General features: G+C 41.2%; 1 protein-coding gene and 1 long non-coding RNA gene across 2 annotated transcripts in view; one reads left to right on the top strand and one right to left on the bottom strand.

Annotated features, from left to right (window-relative positions):
- NOTCH2 (notch receptor 2) overlaps window positions 1-15,036 on the bottom strand; it is a 160,998-nt gene extending 145,962 nt beyond the window's left edge. Inside the window, exon 1 of the mRNA XM_077842629.1 lies at window positions 14,518-15,036. Coding sequence (XP_077698755.1) covers window positions 14,518-14,590 — 73 coding nt within the window. The 5' untranslated portion in view covers window positions 14,591-15,036. The remainder of the gene's footprint in view (window positions 1-14,517) is intronic.
- On the top strand, window positions 14,159-16,982 carry LOC144280508 (uncharacterized). Its single transcript, XR_013348908.1, has 3 exons — window positions 14,159-14,311; window positions 16,201-16,287; window positions 16,815-16,982. It is a non-coding gene; the product is annotated as an uncharacterized LOC144280508 (long non-coding RNA).
- The last annotated feature ends 5,029 nt before the right edge of the window (window positions 16,983-22,011 follow it).

Genomic DNA, 22,011 nt, shown 5'->3' with positions numbered 1-22,011 from the left:
GTCTGATTAATAAATAATGGGGGGACGCCTGGGTGGCTCAGTGGTTTACTGTCTGCCTTTGGCTCAGAGCATGATCCTACAGTCTCGAGATCGAGTCCCACATGGGGCTCCCTACATGGACCCTGCCTCTCCCTCTACCTATGTCTCTGCCCCTCTCTGTGTCTCTCATGAATAAATAAATAAAATCTTTAAAAATAAATAAATAAAATGGGAAATAACATCTATCAGTGAAATTTGTGTAATAGACAAAATTGCTTCAATTTAGAAATACACTCCATTAATAGACTCCAATACAGTACCCCTAAATATTAACAGGATCACTGAAAACCAGTGAACAATCTACATGCTGAAAAGGTGAAGCTCCTATTTCTCACCAAGGGTCCAAATAACTTATTCCACTCTTTTTTTCATTGAAATTCCATTAGCCAACATATAGAACACCATTAGTTTCAGATGTAATGTTCAATAATTTATCGGTTGTATATAACAACCAGTACTCATCACAACACATGCCCTCCTTAATGCCCATTACCTGGTTACCCCATCCCCTACCCCCGCCCCTCCAGCAATCGTCAGTTTGTTTCCCAGAGTTAAGAGTCTCTCAGGGGGGCAGCCCGGTGGCTCAGAGGTTTAGCGCCGCCTTCAGCCCAGGGTGTGATCCTGGAGTCCCGGGAGCAAGTCCCGCCTCAGGCTCCCTGCATGGAGCCTGCTTCTCCCTCTGCCTGTGTCTCTGCTTCTCTCTCATGAATAAATAAATAAAGTCTTAAAAAAAAAAAAAAAAAAAGAGTCTCTCATGGTTTGTCTCCCTCTGATTTCTTCCCACTCAGTTTTCCCTCCCTTCCCCTATGATCCTCCGTGCTGTTTCTTATATTCTACCTAACTCATCCACTTTTGATTAAAATGAAAGCAACAAAAAGGTCCATACTGCAACATAAAATAACACCAACAATTACTATTTACTGTACTCTTACTATGTGCCAGGCATTGTATTATGAATTATTATTACATTAAACACATTAATTTACTGAATCCTCAGTAACTCAAATCAACTAAAGTCAAGGGCCATGCGTCAACTAATGTCCATCCATTTCTTTTATATTCAGAAAATACGAAGAATTCCTAATAGCTGACCTCTACATTCAAAGAACTGCCAGTTTCATGAACTAATTTTTAGTTATACATACCATAAAAACATGCATCTTTAGTATACTGGAATGAGTAAGGATTTCTGAGACAGATAGACATAGCTTTAAATCTCAACTCTACCACTTAACTAACTGCATTATCCTGGGTATTTAATAAGCTTCAGTTTCCCCACTTAGCCTACTACTCCTCATCTCATAGGGTTGCTGTGAGGATAACTGTATGAACGTACATAAAGTGCCATAGTTGACTGCAGAGACTCTGGAGCCAGATAGAGGTTTGAATCCTAGCTCTATTATTCATTAGCTGCATTATTCACCCCAACACCCAAAGCTATGAATCTAAGTTCCAATTTCCTTATCTGTAAAATGGTTATATACTGTCTACCCTAAAGGATAGCCATGTAAATTAAATGAGGAAATATATGTAAAGCCCTAGCAGAATGACAGACACATAGTAAGAATTCAACAGTGTTAAAAAAAAAAAAAAAACCTGAGGTTTAAAAAGTCAAACCACAAGTTTAAGTCCAAGCTCTGTCACTTACTATCTAGAGCTAAACAATGGTATACAAGCCAGTATTCCACTGAGGCTCAGTTTCCACCAAAGTTTTGTGAAGATTAAAGGAGGTAATTATATAAGAAGGTTCTGTAAACTCTACATTGCTATGTAAATGTTGAGGTTGTTTTACTTTATGAAAATGAGTTGTATGTTAGTTATACTGACTGATCCTTCCAAATACTATCTTCATCTTTAAAATGGAAAAACAGGCAGAGAAATTTTAAGCCATAGAGGGAAGGCTGATGGTTCCAAAAGAAGGATGGAGAAAAGAACTGGGCCAAAATAAATTCAGACCATGACAAAGCAGAAAATGAACAAGCCTTCAAGAAGAAAGATGAGAATAGGGGATCCCTGTGTGGCGCAGTGGTTTGGCGCCTGCCTTTGGCCCAGGGCGCGATCCTGGAGACCCGGGATCGAATCCCACGTCGGGCTCCCGGTGCATGGAGCCTGCTTCTCCCTCTGCCTGTGTCTCTGCCTCTCTGTGTGTGTGTGTGTGTGTGTGTGTGTGTGTGACTATTATAAATAAATTAAAAAATATTTTAAAAATTAATAAAAGATGAAGAGCGAGTCAAAGCGTTTAAAAAAGAAAAAGAAAGAAAGAAAGATGAGAATAAATAAATACCCATTACCTTGTTTTTAATCAGCAGCTTCACCTGCTGATTAAGCCTGTCAGTGGAGGCTTAAGAATTCCCTAATTCCTCCTAGAAACAGTATTAAAACTCCAGAGTGAGAAAGAGCTTCACTATCAAATCTCTTTTCCCACTCAAATTAATTTTGTGGATGGGGCAGAGAAACAAAGACCAATGAACACAAACCCAAACTCCTAACTGGCATTCTCTTAACCACAGCTTTAAAAAAAAAAAAAAAAAAAAAAAAAAGAGTCCCAATCCACTTGAGAAAGGTTTCCTTCTTTGGTTGGTCAGAAATGTCCCTGTTCCCCAGGTTTCTTCATGCTAAATATGGCAATAGCTGGCAAACAACCAGCCCAGTAAATTCCAATGATACTTAAGAAAGCATTCATATTGCTTGAAATTACTCTGAATCAAACACTGAAGACCTGCAGGGCTTCCACATACAACAGTTCAGCTGGAGCTCTTAATGTCCAAAACAGCAGGGTACCTTAAGAACATACAAGCTTGAAAAACAAGCAGTCTACTCTTCTTTATTGCAACATTCTTCAGCAACAACATTGATCTCCTACCCACTGTGCACACAGCACTGCACTAGGGCAGTAGGAGGCTAGAGGAAGAAATGGAACAAACAGGTGGTGTCCATGGGGTGCCAAAACAACAGGTTGATTCAGTCAGCTCTGTCCCACAACTAATCAATTTGGTGAGGAGAGAGGGGAGGGAATCTTAGTCATCCTGTTGTCTGACCAAACTGACTGGCTAGACCACAATACAACTGTCAATTAGGTCAAAATGTCAGATTTAGTAGTGCACTAGTCCTGCCTTTCAGGGATGTTACATACTTCAAAAATCTTGATTATCCAGGAAGACAGGATATAGACAGATTACCCTCAACCCACCAAAAATCACATATTTAGCTCCAGAATTTACTGTTTTCCTCTAGTATCTTTTTATAAAATGTTAAAGTGCATTTCCTGAGCACATACAACTGATAGCTTGGTCAGATTAGAATTTTAAAGTATCTAAAGAAAATAGCAGTTAACAAATACAAAGAAAACTGACCAAGCTCATTATAAGTCGAAGGATTAAAAAATTAATTAAATATATGGTTTTTGATATCAATATTGGTAGCAATGAGTAATGGGAATTAAGGAGGGCACTTGTTATGATGAGCCCTGGGTGTTATATGTAAGCAATGAACCACTGAATTCTACTCCTGAAACCAATATAACACTATATGTTAACTAACTAGAATTTAAATAAACATTTGGAAGAAAAATACATATATATTTGTAGCAATTTGATATTACGTAGTTTAACCTGTCCATAAATACTTTTGTCCATAAACACATTTAAGACAAAGAAAGGACTAATATCTTTCATATAAATAGCTTTTTCAATCAGTAACCAAAAAATGATTGCCTTGAGGGGTAAAAGACACAGTTTATAAAAATAAGTAAATAAGAAGTGGCCACTGACCATATGAAAAATGATTCAATATCACTGTGTAATCAGAAAGGCAAATTAAGGTCAGGTAGCATTTACCATTTATCAAATTGGTTAAAAGCTTTAAAAATAAAAACTACTGTTGAACATAGTTGGCAACACTGACGGTTTCATATTCTGCTGATGGAAGTATAGCTTGGTCAAACTATATGGAAGAGAATTTGGCAGTATCAGAGTCACAAAAAGGTCCATATTCTTTGACACAACAACTTGACTTCTGAGAGCTTAGTGTTAACAAAATAAATATTCCTACCAAAATTTAGATATAAGAATTTCATTGTAACATTATTTATAATTATGAAAAAAATTAGAGGAGCACCTAGGTGGCTCAGTCGGTTAAGTATCTGTCACTGGCTCAGGTCTCCTGAACTGGGCTCCCTGCTCAGCAGGGAGTCTGCTTCTCCCTCTGCCTCTTCCCCCCTGCTCATGCTCACTCACTCTTTCTCTCAAATAAATAAAATCTTTTTTAAAAAATTAGAAACTAAGAATTGATTTCAGTTTAAGTTATATATATAGCTGATTCTTAAGACAGAACAATATGCAGCCTTTCATATTCTTAAAGAACATATATATATAAGAAAATATTCACAATATTTTAAGTAGTACAGAAGCAGATGATAAAGCTATATGTATGCTAAAACCCCCAATTGCAATGATAGACACAGGAAAAAAAAACTGTCTAGAATGTATCAAAATATTAACTATGGGTTTTGGTTGGAGGTGATGGAATTATTGGAGATTTTAATTTTCTTTTATGTTTTCCAGTTTGTTTTTACCTTCTGTATCCCTATTTTTTAAAATCACTCTTTGACATAGAAATTCTTCTTCTGCAAATCTAGCTTAATGAGGAAAAATCCTAATGAGGAACGTCTTTTTCTGTATGAAGAGGATCAGTATCATTTATACAGAAAAAAAAAATGAAACCAATTAAATAAGCAACCAAACCAAAGAATGGCCAAAACATCATAACCCTATTAATAAGAATATTATTGAGGCACCTGGGTGGCACTGTCAGTTAAGCACCCAACTCTTGGTTTCAGCTCAGGTCATATGATCAAGCCCTGCATCAGGCTCCACACTCAGTGCAGAGTCAGTTAAGTATCCGACTCTTGGTTTCAGCTCAGGTCATATGATCAAGCCCTGCATCAGGCTCCACACTCAGTGCAGAGTCTGCTTAAGACTCTCCTCCTCCCCATCTGCCCCTCCTCCCCCTAAAATAAACCTTTAAAAAGTCTTTTAAAAAATAAGAACATTATTTAATCAATAAAAATTTATAAAAAGTGCTTGAAAATATGAAAAATATTCATAATCATCAAAGAAAGTACAGAAAATTGTGTTTATATTATGAATCAACATTTTAAAACTAAAGGTAGAAAGAAAAGACCAAAAGATGTACACCAAAATATTAACAGTGGTATGATTGTGAATATTTTTCTCACACTTTTCTAGATTTGTCAATGCCTTTAACTACTTTTTTTTTTTTTGCCTTTAACTACTTTTAAATATAATTACTTTTTAAGTAACCTTCCCCTCCCCCCAAAAAAAATCTTGTATAAGTTAATTAGGTATAACTTGAGAATTAATTGTTACTATGTAAACCTACCTTAAAATATTACAATCTTTGTTTTTAGTTATAACCATTTTCCTTAAATCTCTTAGGAAGTATGTCATAGGATTCATGAAATATTGTAACTTACTTTCAATACTAACATACGACCAAGGACTTGCATGATTCACAAAATATGTTTTTCCTATAATAATCCTCATAAAGATTAGAAAGTGCTTTAAATGTAATTAAGTAAATGTCCTTAACATCTCCAATTAAAGAAGACCTAGCAAATAAATAAAAGCATGTTCATAGCAAAGAAAAATATAATAAAATATCATAATCAAAATATACACATCCTCAAACTTCAGTGAGTCTCAACACTTTCTGGACAGACAAAAGCATGTGAAAGCAGAGTTAATTTCTTTTTTTTTTTTTTTTTTTTTTTTTAGCAGAGTTAATTTCTTTGCAGCTTATTACAATTACCATTTAGAGAAGTTAACACATTAGCACTATCTAGTTTTCTGAATATTCAAATTCAGAAATTCAACATAAAATATTAGTGAATAAACACTATTCAATTATTCTTATTTGAATGTTGAATAAATATGCCAGTCTAGCAATCCTTTCCCTTTTAGGGTCTAGTTTAAAAAGACTATTTAATCTTCAAGGTTTAAAAACTTCAGAATCTCCTCAAAAGACAGATGAGAGGAATCCCTGGGTGGCTCAGCAGTTTAGCACCTGCCTTCGGCCCAGGGCGTGATCCTGGAGTCCCGGGATCAAGTCCCACATCAGGCTCCCTGCATGGAACCTGCTTCTCCCTCTGCCTATGTTTCTGCCTCTCTCTCTCTCTCTCTCTCTCTCTCTCTGTGTCTCTCATGAATAAATAAATAAAATCTTTAAAAAAAAAAAAAAACACAAGACAGATGAGAGTAAAAAGAAATGAAAAAGAAGCAAACAACAATTTTAAAATGCACCTGCCTCTGAACAAGATAGTATACTTGAGAATGTAACCACAGCTTCTTGTACAACACTTTATCCAGCAAGCAAAGTTGTATTTTAAAGTGATGCTACTTGTTAAAAGACAACATATTATTAAGGGGGCGATATCCAACTCTAATCAAAATATTATAGTCATGTTCTCCTTACTTTGTAAGATACACAGATGCTTTCTTCATATGATTAAATGTATATAAGGGTGGGGGAGCTAGTCTTAACACAGAAACAGGTTCTGCAACACCCATAAATCCAACCTGTCTTTGTGAAGCGATGAGTCCATCTTGGCATGATGTTTGGCTGATGTGTTCAAAGAACTGGAGTTACTGCCTAGGCGCCAATATTCTGAGAGGAACTGACTTGAAGACCAGAAACTGCCTCAAGCAGACCTCTAGGGAAGGTGCTTCAGTCAAGGGGAGGAAAGACCAAGGCCCCTTGCTGAACGGCCAAAGACCAAGGGTACCAGAGCTGAACCACGGCAACTGGTCTGCCATTCAAGAGTGGCAAGGGACAGTAAAATGACCCCCAAGACTTTGTTCAGTCATTATCTAGTAAAACACAAACTTTAAGGAGCTGGTAGAACAGGGTTTTGCCAAGACAAGCAGAGGGGGTGATTAATCAATGCCACCTGAGGCAGCAGCTCTGGGTGTGTCCATACTGAACCTCTGTCACTGCCTGGCCATGACAAGAAATTCCTTCAGCTACTGCCACTGAGAACTAGAGCTTCCAAAGAAGGAAGGTATCTCTACCTTGACTCATCCCAGATCAGGCCTGACATCCAGGACTAAAAACACAGCCCTCTCTTCTGCCACAAACCCACTGACAGACATAATACATACTACAACCAGTCCCAAATTTACATTTAGACCCCCTAATAGACAAAGAGGTCTTTATCTTTTCCCCAAGTTAAGTTTTGATACTTCTAAATTACAAAAGAGAAAGGGGAGAATAGCAGACTCCCAGCAGGGGTGTCCTAATAGACCTGCAGCTTACTTCCCCAGACCCTACAGCTCTTAGTCACCCTGACTGCAGGAAGCTGCTTTCTGAGACCATAGATAAGTGACCTAAATGACTTGTATTTCATATTCCTAATTGTGTGTTCATCTGTCTTATCTCCATGATGATGTCTGCTCCTTGGGGGCAGGCCCCTATCTTCTGCTTGGTCAATGATTCCCACATCTACCAAAGCAGAATACCCTTTACTCCCTACCACATGATGAAACACACAAATTAAGGATAACAACATACCACAGTCCTCCTTAATACATGACTGGGACAGGAGAGCTACAAAGATAACAAATCTCAAAGCCAATAATTAGGGTTCCTACCAGAGTTGTATATAGAACTTCCATATTTACACATATAAATAAATTAATACAATGATTACCTCACTTTTCTCACTCCAAGCTATGGTTTTTATTACCCGCCCCTTCTTGGTTTTACTCTTCTTTTTAAGGTCACAATGTATTTTCTGCCACACAACTGGTGTTTGCCTCAGAAAGGAGAGGAGGGCAAAAAGAACAGATTTACAGCAAACCCCCTTCCCCTAACAAAAGAACACTGCAGTTTGTCTCATCCAGAGGCCAAGAGCCTATCCTTTCAGATTTGAAGCCACTTTCTAGTTCCTACAAAAGACAGCAATACTAAGCATCTTTATCAGAGGAGCACTTCTGGGCCCCTTCTTACAAAATGCTCTATTCTGCCCAAGAGATCCTAGGTTCCTTCTTCACTCTCCTTCCTTTTTCAACTTGCCCAGACAGCCCAAAGGCAGGACTGCCTGAAATAAGTGACTTTTAAATCTTTTTGCGCTATCACATCTGAAGGAAATCCCTGACACCAGATGTGTGTTCATAGGTTAACAAAGCAGACATCCTCAAAGGCAGTGTCATTCACAAGGACTAGGGACAGAATTCCTTAGTGGACACCAAAAAGACCATGGAACATCTCTGGTAACATTCTGATGAAGGGATAAGGAGGCCAAATCACACACAACACATACACAGCAGCCCTAAGATTCTGAACAGTTTGTAGATTATTTTTTTAAGACAAAATAAACAACTTTACTAGCCTTTTGGGGATATCAGAGCTAACCCCCAGCAAGCTAGGCATTTAGCAAGAAGCAAGCACTTTCAAGGGTAAAAAATGATCACAAGACCCAGGCAAAGCAACCTATCTCTAAGTACCATCATAGAACAAACAAACAAACAAAAATTAAACCAAAAAATCCTATTTCCCCAGATTCACTCTGCAATGATTCCAAACTTCCCTAATACAAAAATTAACTGGCTATTTCTTAAACATACACATTCCCAGTTACTATTCAGACCCATTGAATCAGAATCTCCAGGAAAACACTCCAGATGGAATCATCTCTGTGCTCCTTACTAGGTCTAACCTTTTATGGAGGTGTAGGTAACAGTTCAGTAAAGAGTGCCCCTTTGGATCCTTGTCACTCACGCAGGTCTCAGAACTCTATAAGGGAAATTCCTGAGAAGATGCCGATGGGCACAAGTCATATGAAGACAGATTACAACTGAATATAAGAAAATCTTTCTAAAAATCGGAGTTGTCCAGAGATGAACGAAGCTGCCTCCAAAGGCAGGGAGATACCACAAGAGTTGTTAAAGCATAAAGAAGGTAGGCTACCTCTTGACCAGGATGTTGTAAGAGGAGCAGATCCAGTATGGAAAGGATAGAAGGACTAGATGAATTTTAAAGTTTCTGCCAACACATAGGTCAACAAAGAGGAAAATTTCAGCTACCCATTAATTAACAAAAAGAGATAGCATAAATGTCTGTAGGTGGGGTCAGCTTTCAACTGATCTCTTCTCTTCAAAGGAGAAAAGAGCATAAAGACACACCCCTGATCACCATCAGCCTCTTCTCTAGAATGTCCCAAAGGTGGGGAGGACAGAGCAGGAGTCACAGGTGCTGTGACAAAGCCAACCTGCTGCTTGGATGACTCTACATGTTTGGCATATGCCAGACAAATTTTATGTACCAGAGAAGGGATGTGTGTGACAGTGTCTACCCTCAAGGAGCAAATCGTGTTGCAGAGATAGCTCATGCACTATATGGTTCTCTCAAAGTTTCATTTATCACATCTCATCTTTAGAGTTTTGTTGGTGGTAGTGGTTTTTAGGGAACTTCTCTGGTAGGAAAAAAAACAAACTTTATTAAATGTATGCATCCTCTTAGTCTAATACTAGTTTGCAATATTCAGCTCATAATGTAAAAAACTCAAAAAAATCATCAAAACAAGCATAAACTTAGTTAACTCTAATTTTAAAACTATTCCAATAATCCCCCAAATGACCAAATTACAATAAAGTGTGGCAATTCTGAGCAAAATAACAGAAATTGCTGGTCTCATAATATAGTAATACAGGAAACTGTAGAAACAGCTCAAGTAAGAGGCAGGGGGTGGATGCCAGTGCCTTTGAGGTTAAATTCCAAAGTCAAAGTGACCTTTATGATTTGCAGAAGTGATCAGAAAAAAAAAGAGAAAGAAGAAACTACATACACACACACACACACACACACACACACACACAAATTCAAAATGGCAAGTTTAATCAAACTTCAGGGGAAGGGAAACAATTGTTTTTTCCCCAAATGTAACATAAGCAATGTATCTGGAAAATACTATCATAAATAAATAAATAAATAACTGTCTTGGAGTACAATAGTAGTTCAGAATAAGAAAATAAAAGTGGGGTACCTGGGTGGCTCAGTGGTTGAGCATCTGCCTTTGGCTCAGTTGTAATCCTGGGATCCTGGTATCAAGTCCCACATCAGGCTCCTTGCAGGAAGCCTGCTTCTCCCTCTGCCTATGTCTTTGCCTCTCTATGTCTCTCATGAATAAATAAACAAAATCTTTTTAAAAAGAAAAGGAAAATAATTAAAAGTAATTGTTCAATTGAACAAATATTAAGTATCTATTAGATGCCAAGGCACTGTGCCAGGTACAGGGTAAATATACTAGAAAAAAACACATAAATGAAAACACAGTTCTCTTCCTCAAGAAGTACATATTAACAATAAGCACTTGAGGATGTTCTAAGTGTTTCCGTGTACATGAGTTCATTTGTAAAAAGACAGAAGTGGTGTGGAGTGTGAAGGAGGCATGGACTGCAGACCAAAAGAGAGAAATTCTACTTGACTCTAATTGGCTCAGTGACTATGGACAACATACCTGAGCAAATGGAGGCACAAAATCCCTCCCACAAGATTATACTACTAATCAAATACAGACCTGGAGGAGAATGATGGTCTTCTGGTTCCCAGTCCAGTGATCTTTCCAAAATATTATACATATGTTAGACTAATAAAAATAGAAGAGTAGAACAGGGATGCCTGGGTGGCTCAGTGGTTGAGGGTCTGCCTTTGGCTCCAATGGTGATCCTGGGGTCATGGGATTGAATCCCACATTGGGCTCCCCATAGGGAGCCTGCTTCTCCCTCTGCCTATGTCTCTGCTTCTCTCTGTGTGTCTCTCATGAATAAATAAATAAAATCTTTAAAAAAAGAGTAGAAGAAAATAAAACCTTTGGTGTCAAATCATTTGCAGAGAAGGAGAAGAAGGAGAATAAGGAAAAATAGTAGGAAAATGAAAGGTTCAAGTTGTGGCATCCACGTAGAGATGTCAAGAAAGAAAGCACTTAAATAACAAGTGGAAACATAATATAAGGGTAATGTAAAATCTCTTACATTTTCATTCAAATCATGGCTTAGGATTTTTTACTCTAAAACCACTAAGGACAAATAAAGGGAGTCCAAAATTATATATATGAATGAAGCTTGAAAAAAAGACAACACAGAAGAAAAGGATCAGGGAGAGGATTTATAACATATCATTCAAATATAAGAAGCCCTTCTAAAGAGACAATGGGGACCCATTGTGTCCAGATGAACAAGAAAAAATAGCATTATACTCAATAGCTTTTATATTAACGATTTAAAAAATCTTTGACAGTGGAGGAATATTTGATACTGGAATAGTTGACTAAGGTTAGATTAATTCTGTCAATTATTAAAATTAAGAAGGAAAGATCCCCATATACACAGTAGAAGACAGAATAATGAACTATCAGTGGGGTTCCAACAAGTTACTATAAACCTTGAAAAATACAGATTCTCAGACCTACTGTATCATAATCACTGAGTGTTGAGTCCAAGAGTTGCCTCAGCTGATTTTGATGCAACCAGGATATTGAGCTTTGTTCTATCATAGGGGACGGGGTAAGGAGAACCACTAGGAATGGCATCAGAGTGGGAACTAGATTGATGCAAATTTTGTGGGCAAAATAGAATTTCTGTGGGTGTGATATTTTTAAAATGTATTGTAAGGCTGCTCTGAAGCATCCAAGCATATCCCACTGAATTTAAACATTTTCTAAAGGTCCTGAAGTCAGCAAATACAATTCAGGTAAACCAGAAATTACTCCTCGATACCACAGAAAGCCTCTGGAAGACACAGTAGTATGGGAATAGTGCAGAGGGATGCCAAGGAGATGTATATAAATATTTTTAAAAAACAAAACATCAGGAAAAAGAAGAGAGACAAAAGATAATCACTCTCCTTCCTCCCACCCACTGCCCCTGCAAAAGAGACTAATAATACAGAAAGAACAAGAAAGAAAAAGGAAAATAGTCTAAACTTCATCTTCATCTGAAAGGGAAAAAACATTCCTCTTTGTGATTTTTTTTTATAAAGCAAGAGAATTCGGCTGAGAAATTATCTAGCAGGCTACAAAACCCGGAAAACACTTCCCATTGCAAAGTAAAAGAAAACAAGGAGCAAGAGGTGGTTTTGGATAGCTGTTTGACAATGACAACTGGGTTGACTGCTTCTTGCCTTAGAAACTCAAGTGACATTTAAATTAACAATTGGCCATAATTCCAAATACAGGAACACTCAAAAATTTGAAAGAGTGCAGTACTTTGACAAAAACAATGATAACAGATTAAGAAGATTGAAGAAGCCTCCACCGCTAGACTCTGAAAAGACTGAAGATTTGTACCAAAAAACAGGTTTTTAAATATCTTTTATTGCAGTAGTTTAGTATCTGAAGAACTCCTGCCTAAAAAAATACCCATATCTAGTCCTCTGAGGTAACTCTCAACTTGTCCACCTAAGAGCTAGCTGGTAATAGCAATACCTCATCAGTATAGAAGTATAGAAAAGGATATTCTATGTACTGAGGTCCTAGAATGTGAGAAGCCCTACACTGCCAGAGAAATCCTATTTCTGACATCAGTCTTAACCATTTAACACCTAATTTTGCAAATCGCCTTGCAATCATATTTATTATTCCCTGCAACTCTCTAAAGGAGATCACTTCTTTAGTTCTTTTCATAGGTAAGGAGACTACTGATCATGAAGATTAAGTTATTTACTAAAGCAAGTTAATGGTAGAAACCAAGGATTGTAATCCTCAGACTAGCCCACTGTTTATACTCCTTTTTATTCTAAATCTACACTTGCAGTCAAGCTTTCCACTCAAAAGAAAAATCAAAGGCAAAAATGTCATCCTGTTTTGTTAAACTCTTCCAAAACAATGATTTTGGTTCATCATCACATAGCCTCCTGGTCCACTTCTGAAATTCTTAGGGACACAGAGGTGCATGGGATGTGAGCTTTCCAAGACGGATCTGGTTGGTGCTAAACAACTCAGTACCGCGATTTAAAAAAAAAAAAAAAAACTTGTTCTCGTTTAAACATCTGTGATTGGCATGCCAACTATCTGTTAACAATGAACAAAGAGCAAACGTTTCTAAAACTCTTAACTTTTTCTTTGCAAAGATTTAGCTCTTGGATCAGCTGTTTTTTTGTTTTGTGGTGTGTGTGTGTGTGTGTGTTAGTAAAGGTAAAATCTTCCTTCAGATGAAGCTGAAAAGAAGGAAAAGAAGGAAAAGAAGACCCTATCACATGCACAAGCTACCATCCCGCTGGAAGCAGAGTTCATAAAAAATAAAGCACGGTCCTGCCCTGAAAGGACTTTCTGAGTACCTTTTGCCTGCCATGGGTTTAATATACATTCTCTTAATTAATCCTATTAGCTGGGTAATTTCATTCTCACTTGATTGGTGAGTTCATGCCGCAGAGCTGGATTTGAACCCAGGATTGCAGAGGGCTGCAAAAGCCGCGCTCTTTCTACTGAACAGTCTGAAGAAATTCGGAATCTAAGATCGTGGGTGGGATGCATAAGACGTGATTCGGTTTCCTTTCCTTGGTCCAACCGTGTTCAGAAAGATGGTTGCTAATATCCAACCATAGAGAGGCTTTCCAAGGAAGCACTTTGAATCGACGTATCCACTTTTCCTCACCCGCCCCTGCCCCACCCCCACCACGCCAAAAGAGCAGCAAACGCTGCTGCCAGGTTGGAGGAGTTGGTGATCGTCACACCACATTCCTGGGGCCGAACACAGACTCTCAAACAGCGCCCGAGCTCAGCGCCTCGGAAAGAATAACAGCAGTTGAGATTTTTAAATCATGTGGCTCCGCATGCAGCCACACCGGCCTCCCTACGGCTCCTGCCTCCACCTTTCAAAGACTCCGGCAAAACACAGCGGACCGACCGAGAGCGGGGACTGGGGTGTCAGGACCCGGGCGCCCCACGAGACCCTGCCCCCGCCCGAAGCAAGCCCACCCACCCGGGGGGTGCCTCCGGCTGGCAGGGAAGGTGTAAGCGGCTGCGCTCCAGGCCCTGCCCCCTCCCTGCACGCCGGAGCCCGCATTCCTTTGCTCGGCCCATCTGCGGTCCCCGGCCTGGGATGGGGGGCGGGGGGGCCGGGGGGGCGGGGGGCGTCTCGGGCTGCTCGGCCCCAGGACACGCCGAACCACAAGGCACAACAGCCCAACTGCCCGAACCCAAGAACTTGGAGAGCGAGTCTCAAGGCTCGTGGCCCGGCCCCCCTTCCACCGCGGAGGCGTGAGTGGGGCCGGCGGCCAAGGGGCGTGGGGGCAGCGGGGAGTGCGGAGGAGGCGGCCCCGGCGGTGTCCAACCTCGGGGGACCGAGGGGCCTCCTCGGGGCCCGGCCTTCCCCAGCGCGGAGGACGGGAAGCGGGTGGGGAGCGCGGGCACGGTCGCCCCAGGTGGCTCGGCGCAGCGGACAGCGACCCCGGCCCCATACTCACCGCGCGCGGGGGCCGCGCAGCTCAGCCCGAGCGCCAGCAGCGCCCACAGCCGAGCGGGGCTCAGGCCGGGCATCTTCTCGGTCGCCGCCGCCGCCGCCGCCGCCGCCGCCCGCGCAGATCCACATGAGGAGGGGGTCCCCAAAGAGGGTCCCCCGCACGCTCCTCTCCTCCCGCCGCTCCGGCGGCTCCCGGCCTCACGCTGCGCGCCGAGGATCGGGCGCTCGGCGCCCCCCGCGCCCCGCCGCGCCTGCCTGCCGCTCCCGGGCCGCCGCCGCCGCTCAGCCGCCGCCCGAAGTTCGGCTGAAACTTTCTCGGCAGAGCGACGAAGCAGCCTCGTGTGTCCTTCCGCCTCGGCCGCCTCCTCCCCGCAAGCCCCGCCCCCTGTCGCCGGGCCCGACCCGCCGCCCGCGGCACCCAGGGGTTTCCCGCAGGAAGAAGCGCCGGCCCGGGCTGCGCGCGGAGGGATCTCCGCCGAGGCCGCCGCCGGACCCCCCGCTTCTCCCCCCGCTTCTCCCCCCGCGGCGGTCCCCGGGCGCCCTGGCTCGGCGGCGCGCGGCCAGCCCGGCCTCGGCGGGGGGAGGCGCCGAGAGGCCCCTGAACTTGAGACGCCGGGGCGGCCGTCGTGAACTTGCGCGGAGAGACGGAGTCGTCCAGGGACGTGGGGCTCGCCCCCGCACACCCACACTTGCACGCCCCCGGCCGCCTGCAGGAATGCGCAGGGAAGGGCCAGCGCCGCCAAGGGAGGGCCCGGGGTGGGGGCTCAGGCCAAAGCCCACCGAAAAGGAACCGGGCCGTCGACTGGGCCGTGCTGCACCGCGCATCCATCCATCCATTCGTTCAGCAAATAACTTCTTAGTTAGCAGTGTGCTCAGCACAAAGGGATCATACGGAAGATGCAGGATGCACAAGCTAGTTTTTTGGTTTTTTGTTTTTTTTTTTTTAAGATTTTATTTATGTATTCATGAGAGACACAGAGAGAGAGGGAGAGACGGGCAGAGGGAGAAGCAGGCCTGAGGCGGGATTCAATCCCAGGACCCCGGGATTCAATCATGACCTGAGCCAAAGGCGGACGCTCAACCCAGATGCCCCTGCACAAGCTACTTTTGAGGGGAAATCCTGCAGGATTCAGGGAAGGTTTTGCTAAGATATTCGTGGTCACATTGTTTGTAAAAAGCGGACAATTAGCATCTATGACACTCTGAATCCCTGTAAAAGCCGACAACTGGAAACAACCTAAATCCCACCCATGGATGCACGACACACAATATAGAGTAATAGAATATAAGCAGGATAGTGGTTACTTCCAGGGCAGGAGAGTGGGAAATACTTCCATGGGCACCTGTGGGCTTACTATTTGTGAAAGAAAAGAGCTGAAAACAAAACAAGCAGAAAGATTTGTGTGGTTGTAAAACTCCAGGGGATAGCCACCATAAAAATAAAGGTACAGATAAGGGAATAAGTAGGTGAGTTCTGCTACTATTTGCAGTGACAGGAGTCAAGGAGGGAAGGGGGGTGGGGACCAGACTGGTAAAATCTTAAAGGGCAAGCTGAAAGGGGTGGGGGGGGGGGGGGAAGAGTAGTTATCTCTCAGATCATAGAAAATCACTGAAGGCTTTTGAACAGGGGTGAGACTTGATGGAAAGGAAAGTTCCTCTGATAATCCTGTGTAAAATTGATTGTCAGGAGCAAAAGGCGAACTGGAATCTGAGGACCAGTCAGGAGTTAGTGAAACACTCCAGGCGTGGGGAGATGAAGGCCTGAACTAATGAGGTAAATGTCAGAATGGAGAGGAAGAGATGGATCTGAGACAATGGGGGGGGGGGGGGTGTGTGCAAACCTATGTAACTAATTGGATGTGAGAGTTTACAATCCTACTGGGAAGGAAAATCCTACCCACAGAGCCTCTCCCTCCCTACTTGACAGGATAAAGTCCAAACTTTTAAAAGCAGTAAATAGAAGGCCTCTACTTCACTAGGCCCCATCTTTCATCCTCTCTGCCCCATTGTGAACTTTACACCATAACAGTATTGAACAATTTGAGATTACCCCCAAAATATATCTTCTTATTTCAGTCTCTATACCTTCTGTTCCCTTGGTTTGGAAGGACTCTTGTCATCCCCTTCCCTCCTTCTCTTAGTGAACTTCTAATCATCATTAATACTTCAGTCCTGAGAAGGCTTTGCTGACACTGTAACAAATTCCTGCCCCTCAACAGACAGTCTTTCCACTGTACTGCTCTTAACTTATTAAAATATCTCTCTCTCTCTTTTTTTTTCTTTTTTTTTTTTTTTACACAGGACTGCTGATATTTCTGTCTCCTCAACCAATTCGGAGAAGACCTTATGGGCAAAGGCCATGGCCTTATTTATTCCCAGTGTCTATCACATAATATATTTTGAACTAGAATGTAAAATAACAGTAAACAAGTGCAAGTCGGTATGATTAGAGGCTTATGAAGTTCCAAACTGGATTTGAATAAGTACTTTTCAGTAAATTAGCAAGTACTATTATTGAGACTAGTCACCTTGGGATGCTAGAAACTCTTTTCAAAAATAACATCATCAGTCAAAATAGCTTTGGAATTTCCCTTGTGCAAATATGTTCAGAGAATGATAATAACATTACTTTTTAGTAGTTGACCCATAGAGTTGCCAGTTAGAGCATTCTCTTTACTCACTAAATATAGTTCATGGTGACTTGGCTCTATACAAATTTTAAACATCACCTGCAAAGACTGGATTTGTCACTATTAAAATATATTCATAAAAATGTGAAGATACTTATCCCCAAAGAGTGTCTCCAGAACTGACTGTGGCTATGACTAATGAAAATAGGTATGCAGTTTCCCAAGGTGACTGTTTTAAGAAAAACAATTACTATGTTCACATATAACTTTGGTTGAATTTGTTATAATTTTAAATGTTGCATACATTCCCACACAGGTAAGAGGAAAAAGATTAGATGTTATGAATGAAAGTAGCAGAAGGATATGATCAAAGAGGTGTTTTAAAAGACATCTTTTGAAGGAAGCCATGGATATAAAATAGTCAAAGCAAAATGGGAGCTGAAGATCAAGGGGAAACTGGAGTTGACAAAAATTGAAGAGGAGAACAAGGCAGTCTGACTCATCAGGTAGCATTTTGGTGAATATTGCCATAGGCCAAATGCTGTGTGAGTAGCTGAGGAATAAAGACAGACCAGTAACCAACAATGAAAATCCAGTATGACGAGTAGAATGTTGTGTGTTCACAGCTGACAGTCTAGGAGTCCTTTCCTAGCCTAGGAATGGGCAGGGAAGGCTTCCCGGAAGACCTCAACAGCTGCACTGAGAACTGAAGAATGGAAAGATTAATCTGGTAAGGAAGAAAAGGCTTCTCATGTTGAGAGGTCTAAAGGCTTTTTCAGACATGGGGAGCAAGTACAGAGGCAGGCAAACAATAAAGACCTGCGCCTGTCCCCTATATCGGCAAAATAGGAACTTAGGAGCTGTGGGGATGCAGAAAAGATGGGCATTGGCTCCCAAGGCCAGTAATTGTTGAGATGAGAGAGGGAATGTAGATCAAAGAATCAGCAATGGCCTCAGTATTTTAAAGCATCATGAGCTATTCTCAGATATAGGAAATACAAGAGAAGGAAAAGAAGGTTTGGTAGAGTAGATAAAACAGACAAGCGACTAATATAGCTGAAAGAGGGAAAGCTATGTTCGGGTGGAGCAGCCAGGCAACTATTGATGACTTTAGAACCCTGACTGATTAGCAGGATGGAAGTGCATTGAAATACACTCTCTCCTGTTGAGCTCTCCCCAAAGCTATGCTGAAATTCCATCGTGTGCAGTTAGGTGACTGTCAGGAGACAGGGGATCATGTGGTTGGTGGTGTCTCAAAACTTGAGCAGCAGCCGAAGACATGAAATGCCAGAATCTGCCTGGAGATGTCAGCCCCAAACTACTCAGCAGTTTAATTACTCAGCTGGACTTGGGAATGGTCTTTCCCAGGACCATACTTCTAATCAAAGCAAATCCTACTTTATAGGAGAAATTGGCAAGAAAATACTCAGGTGATCCTATAACTAATTAGTTATTGCTTTTTCTTGAAGTTTCGTAATGTTACTGAATCAAAGAAAAATGGGAGCCCACAAACTTTCATCCGAAAACAAATAAACAGAAGAACCTCAGTCTCTGGGGCCCAATTAAAATCTACAGACCCCTAGCAGTAGAAAAACATGAATAAGGACCAGCACTAGTTTTCATTTTCATCAAAACTAAAAATATACATAGATGTCTTTACTAATTAAAACCCAGGTAAAGGGATCCCTGGGTGGCGCAGCGGTTTGGCGCCTGCCTTTGGCCCAGAGCGCTATCCTGGAGACCCGGGATCGAATCCCATGTCGGGCTCCTGGTGCATGGAGCCTGCTTCTCCCTCTGCCTGTGTCTCTGCCTCTCTCTCTCTCCCTGTGTGACTATCATAAATAAAAAAGAAAAAAGAATTTTAAAAAAAAACAGGTAAAATATCCTCCCAAAACAAATGCTGAATTAGGCATTTATTTGTTCCCAAGTCTGTTCTCTCAGACCCAGTAGACTACCAAACTCCTCAAAGACAGAAATCCTATGTTGTCCATTTTGCCCCGGTTCCTAGCACAGTAGTACACATAAGTGCTCATACTATATGTTTTGAATAAATGCTGAATGAGGGGCATATATATCTACATGAATGGGAGAGAGATGCAAAACTGTCTAGGTCTTTTGGAAAATCTTAGGCTGAATCAGCTAAATGCTGTGGATGTTGAAGAAGAGATTCTAGGGTACGTATCAGGCTTTGCTTGAGCTATTCCACACATCTCAGCACATAACTCAGGAACCCAGAGATGCATGATAAAGCGTTAGTGGAAGCAAGAATTAAAAAGGAAGAGTTATTTGCAAAATAATACCTTGCATTTGTACGGTGCTTTCCAGAACACTTTTAAGTATAATATCTCATTTGATTCATAGAGCAGTCATGGGAAACAGCCAAGCTAGTCATTATTATACCCATTTCACAGATGAAGAAACTGAGATAGAGTTTAAATGCCTTGCCCAAGGTCAAGTAAGTAATTAATAACATCTGAGACAAAACTCCTGCTGTTTCTGACTTATTCAGTCTCATTCTACTGTCTCCTCCTACAACAGTAATGAAGCACATCCAAGAGCATCTTTAGTGTGGGCACCTCTGAGCAGAGGTCCACCAGCCTCACCATTTATTGGTCAAGTCTGCCATATTGCTACAAAACAAACTGACTCAGTGTAATTAGGAAGTCCAAGCAAGCAAATATATTCTTTGATTTAAACACATTTTTTTGAGATCTCACCCTCTGCAAAGTGCATCCTTGACTCTGGCAATACAGACATGTATCAGACCCAGCCCCTGTTCTCTGGAGATTGCAGTGCATTCAGGAAGGCCAACATAACCAGAGTAACATAACTACAACAGAGATAAAGCATGGGGCTTGTAGGAGAGTAGAGAGCACTGTGATTAATTCTAAGGTCACTTTCATTTCATCCTGTCCCCAGCCTACGAGATATAAATGAACTGAGGTGGCCTATAAAGCTGGACTGTAAACAGCTTGAGCACAGGAACTGTTTCTCGTTCATGTTTGTAACTCCATGGTGGTTGGCTGTCCTGCATAGAACATGGAGTAAGTGCACAATAAAGACCCACATTCTGAGAGGTCGACCAGGTTCATTCAAACAGAGGACAAGTTCCAGAAGGCAGGAGGAATCTCAAATTTCGAACTAGTTCTGACACTTAGGAGCCAATCAGACTTTTCAACTAATTGTTTCTGCTCATCTGATTAAGAGTATAAATAACATAAGAAATTATAATTTGGGCTTCTTGATAAATTGTTGCCCTTTTAGGGCTGTGGCTATTTCAATTTAATTGATGTCAAGAAGAGGAAAATTTAAGAAAATAGTCCTCGTATAATGAATTGTTCCTCATGTGCATGTACTACATGATGAATGGTATCTTAACTAGGAATCCAAAATTCTCACTATCCATGAGATAAGCAGAAAAGTTAGTACAGGAATGCTTACCTTAGCACTACCTAACTTAAAGATTTCGAAGTATTTTCTCCTGGGAAGTATTACAGTTCAAATACTAAATGGATGTATACACTTTATGTAAAATGACACAAAAAAGGATTGGCCTGCATGCACCGGGATGTCTCCTCAGTTCAAAAGCAGTGTCAATCCACAACTGTGTAATTATCAAACCACAATATTATTGGATGACTCGCAGTGCTTCAGTCACTAAAATGGTTATGCAATTGTAGATATTTATGAAATGTTAAGGCATTTGTTCTCAGAGACTATTCAGTTGTTTCTACCCAACATTCTTATATTCTTCCCTCACAATTAGCCAATAAATTCTTGAGCAGTGAGGTCCAGGAATACAGAAAGTTTCCACCTTAAAGTATGAAAAAAAAACCTTCATACTGAGTACAGATCAAATCTAAGTCCCCTGAAGCAGAAGAAAAGGGAACATTTTCTTATTATGTGGAATTCAAAGTGGTTAAGTATGAAGATGGGGGTATCCCAAGTAAGGAAAAGAAATCTCACTTTTAAAAGTAAATATTTAAAAATCTTCTTAAGTAATTCATCAGGAGATAATTAATGGCTAGGAACAGGTATTTATAATGGAAGCATACATGGCCTTAACAACAGGGTTTGCTCCTGAAAGCATTCTAATTAAAAAGGGAAAGAATAATTTTATACGAAAGTACAAATCAGTGGTGTGTATGTGTGCTAATGTGCGCAGACAGAGGTGGTAATTGTTGGGCTCAGAGCAAGTATCTGTTGCTGAAGGTAATGACCTTGGAAAATATACAAATAGGGTTTCCAATAAAGCTGAAAGTACGTCATGATTACTCATGAATGTGGGACAGAACGTAAAATTGGAATTCAGAAGGTGTTTTTTGTTTTCAATCATTCTGATTTTTGTTAAGAATAATGCGATATGACTCCTCTGCTCTCTTTGCTCAGACCACTGGTCTAAGCATTTCTCTTTCAAAACTTTGACTTTTCCCCTTTTATCCCACTTATTAAACATCTAAGTAAGAAAAGAACAGATACTAGCAGGACAGAGAATGGTTCCCACGTTAAGATCTACATCTGAGTCCTGGAAAATACACCTTGTTGCCTAGAAGGGCCCTATGGACAGTTCACACCCCTGTTGGTTTCTTTTGCAAAATACAGTGATCTCAAAAGAGCCTTCCTTAATTGAACTTTCATGGCCTGGAATGCTTGCCTGTCCACAAACGACTATCATTTGAAAGCATTTACTAAAGGCAGCAGTTGGAGGCTTAGACCTTTTCTATGTAAGTGATGGGATGAGTAGCAGGAACACAGACTGATGTAAACTCAAAGTGCTACAACTGAGAGAAAGCCTTCAACTTTCAAAAAGCCAACTTGGAACATGCAAAAGATAGTGTAGTTCCTTACTCATCCACCACTTCGGGTTT

The sequence above is a fragment of the Canis aureus genome, chromosome 12 (genome assembly GCF_053574225.1).
Source record: "Canis aureus isolate CA01 chromosome 12, VMU_Caureus_v.1.0, whole genome shotgun sequence".
NCBI lineage: Eukaryota > Metazoa > Chordata > Mammalia > Carnivora > Canidae > Canis > Canis aureus.
This window is presented reverse-complemented; position numbering and strand designations above follow the sequence as displayed.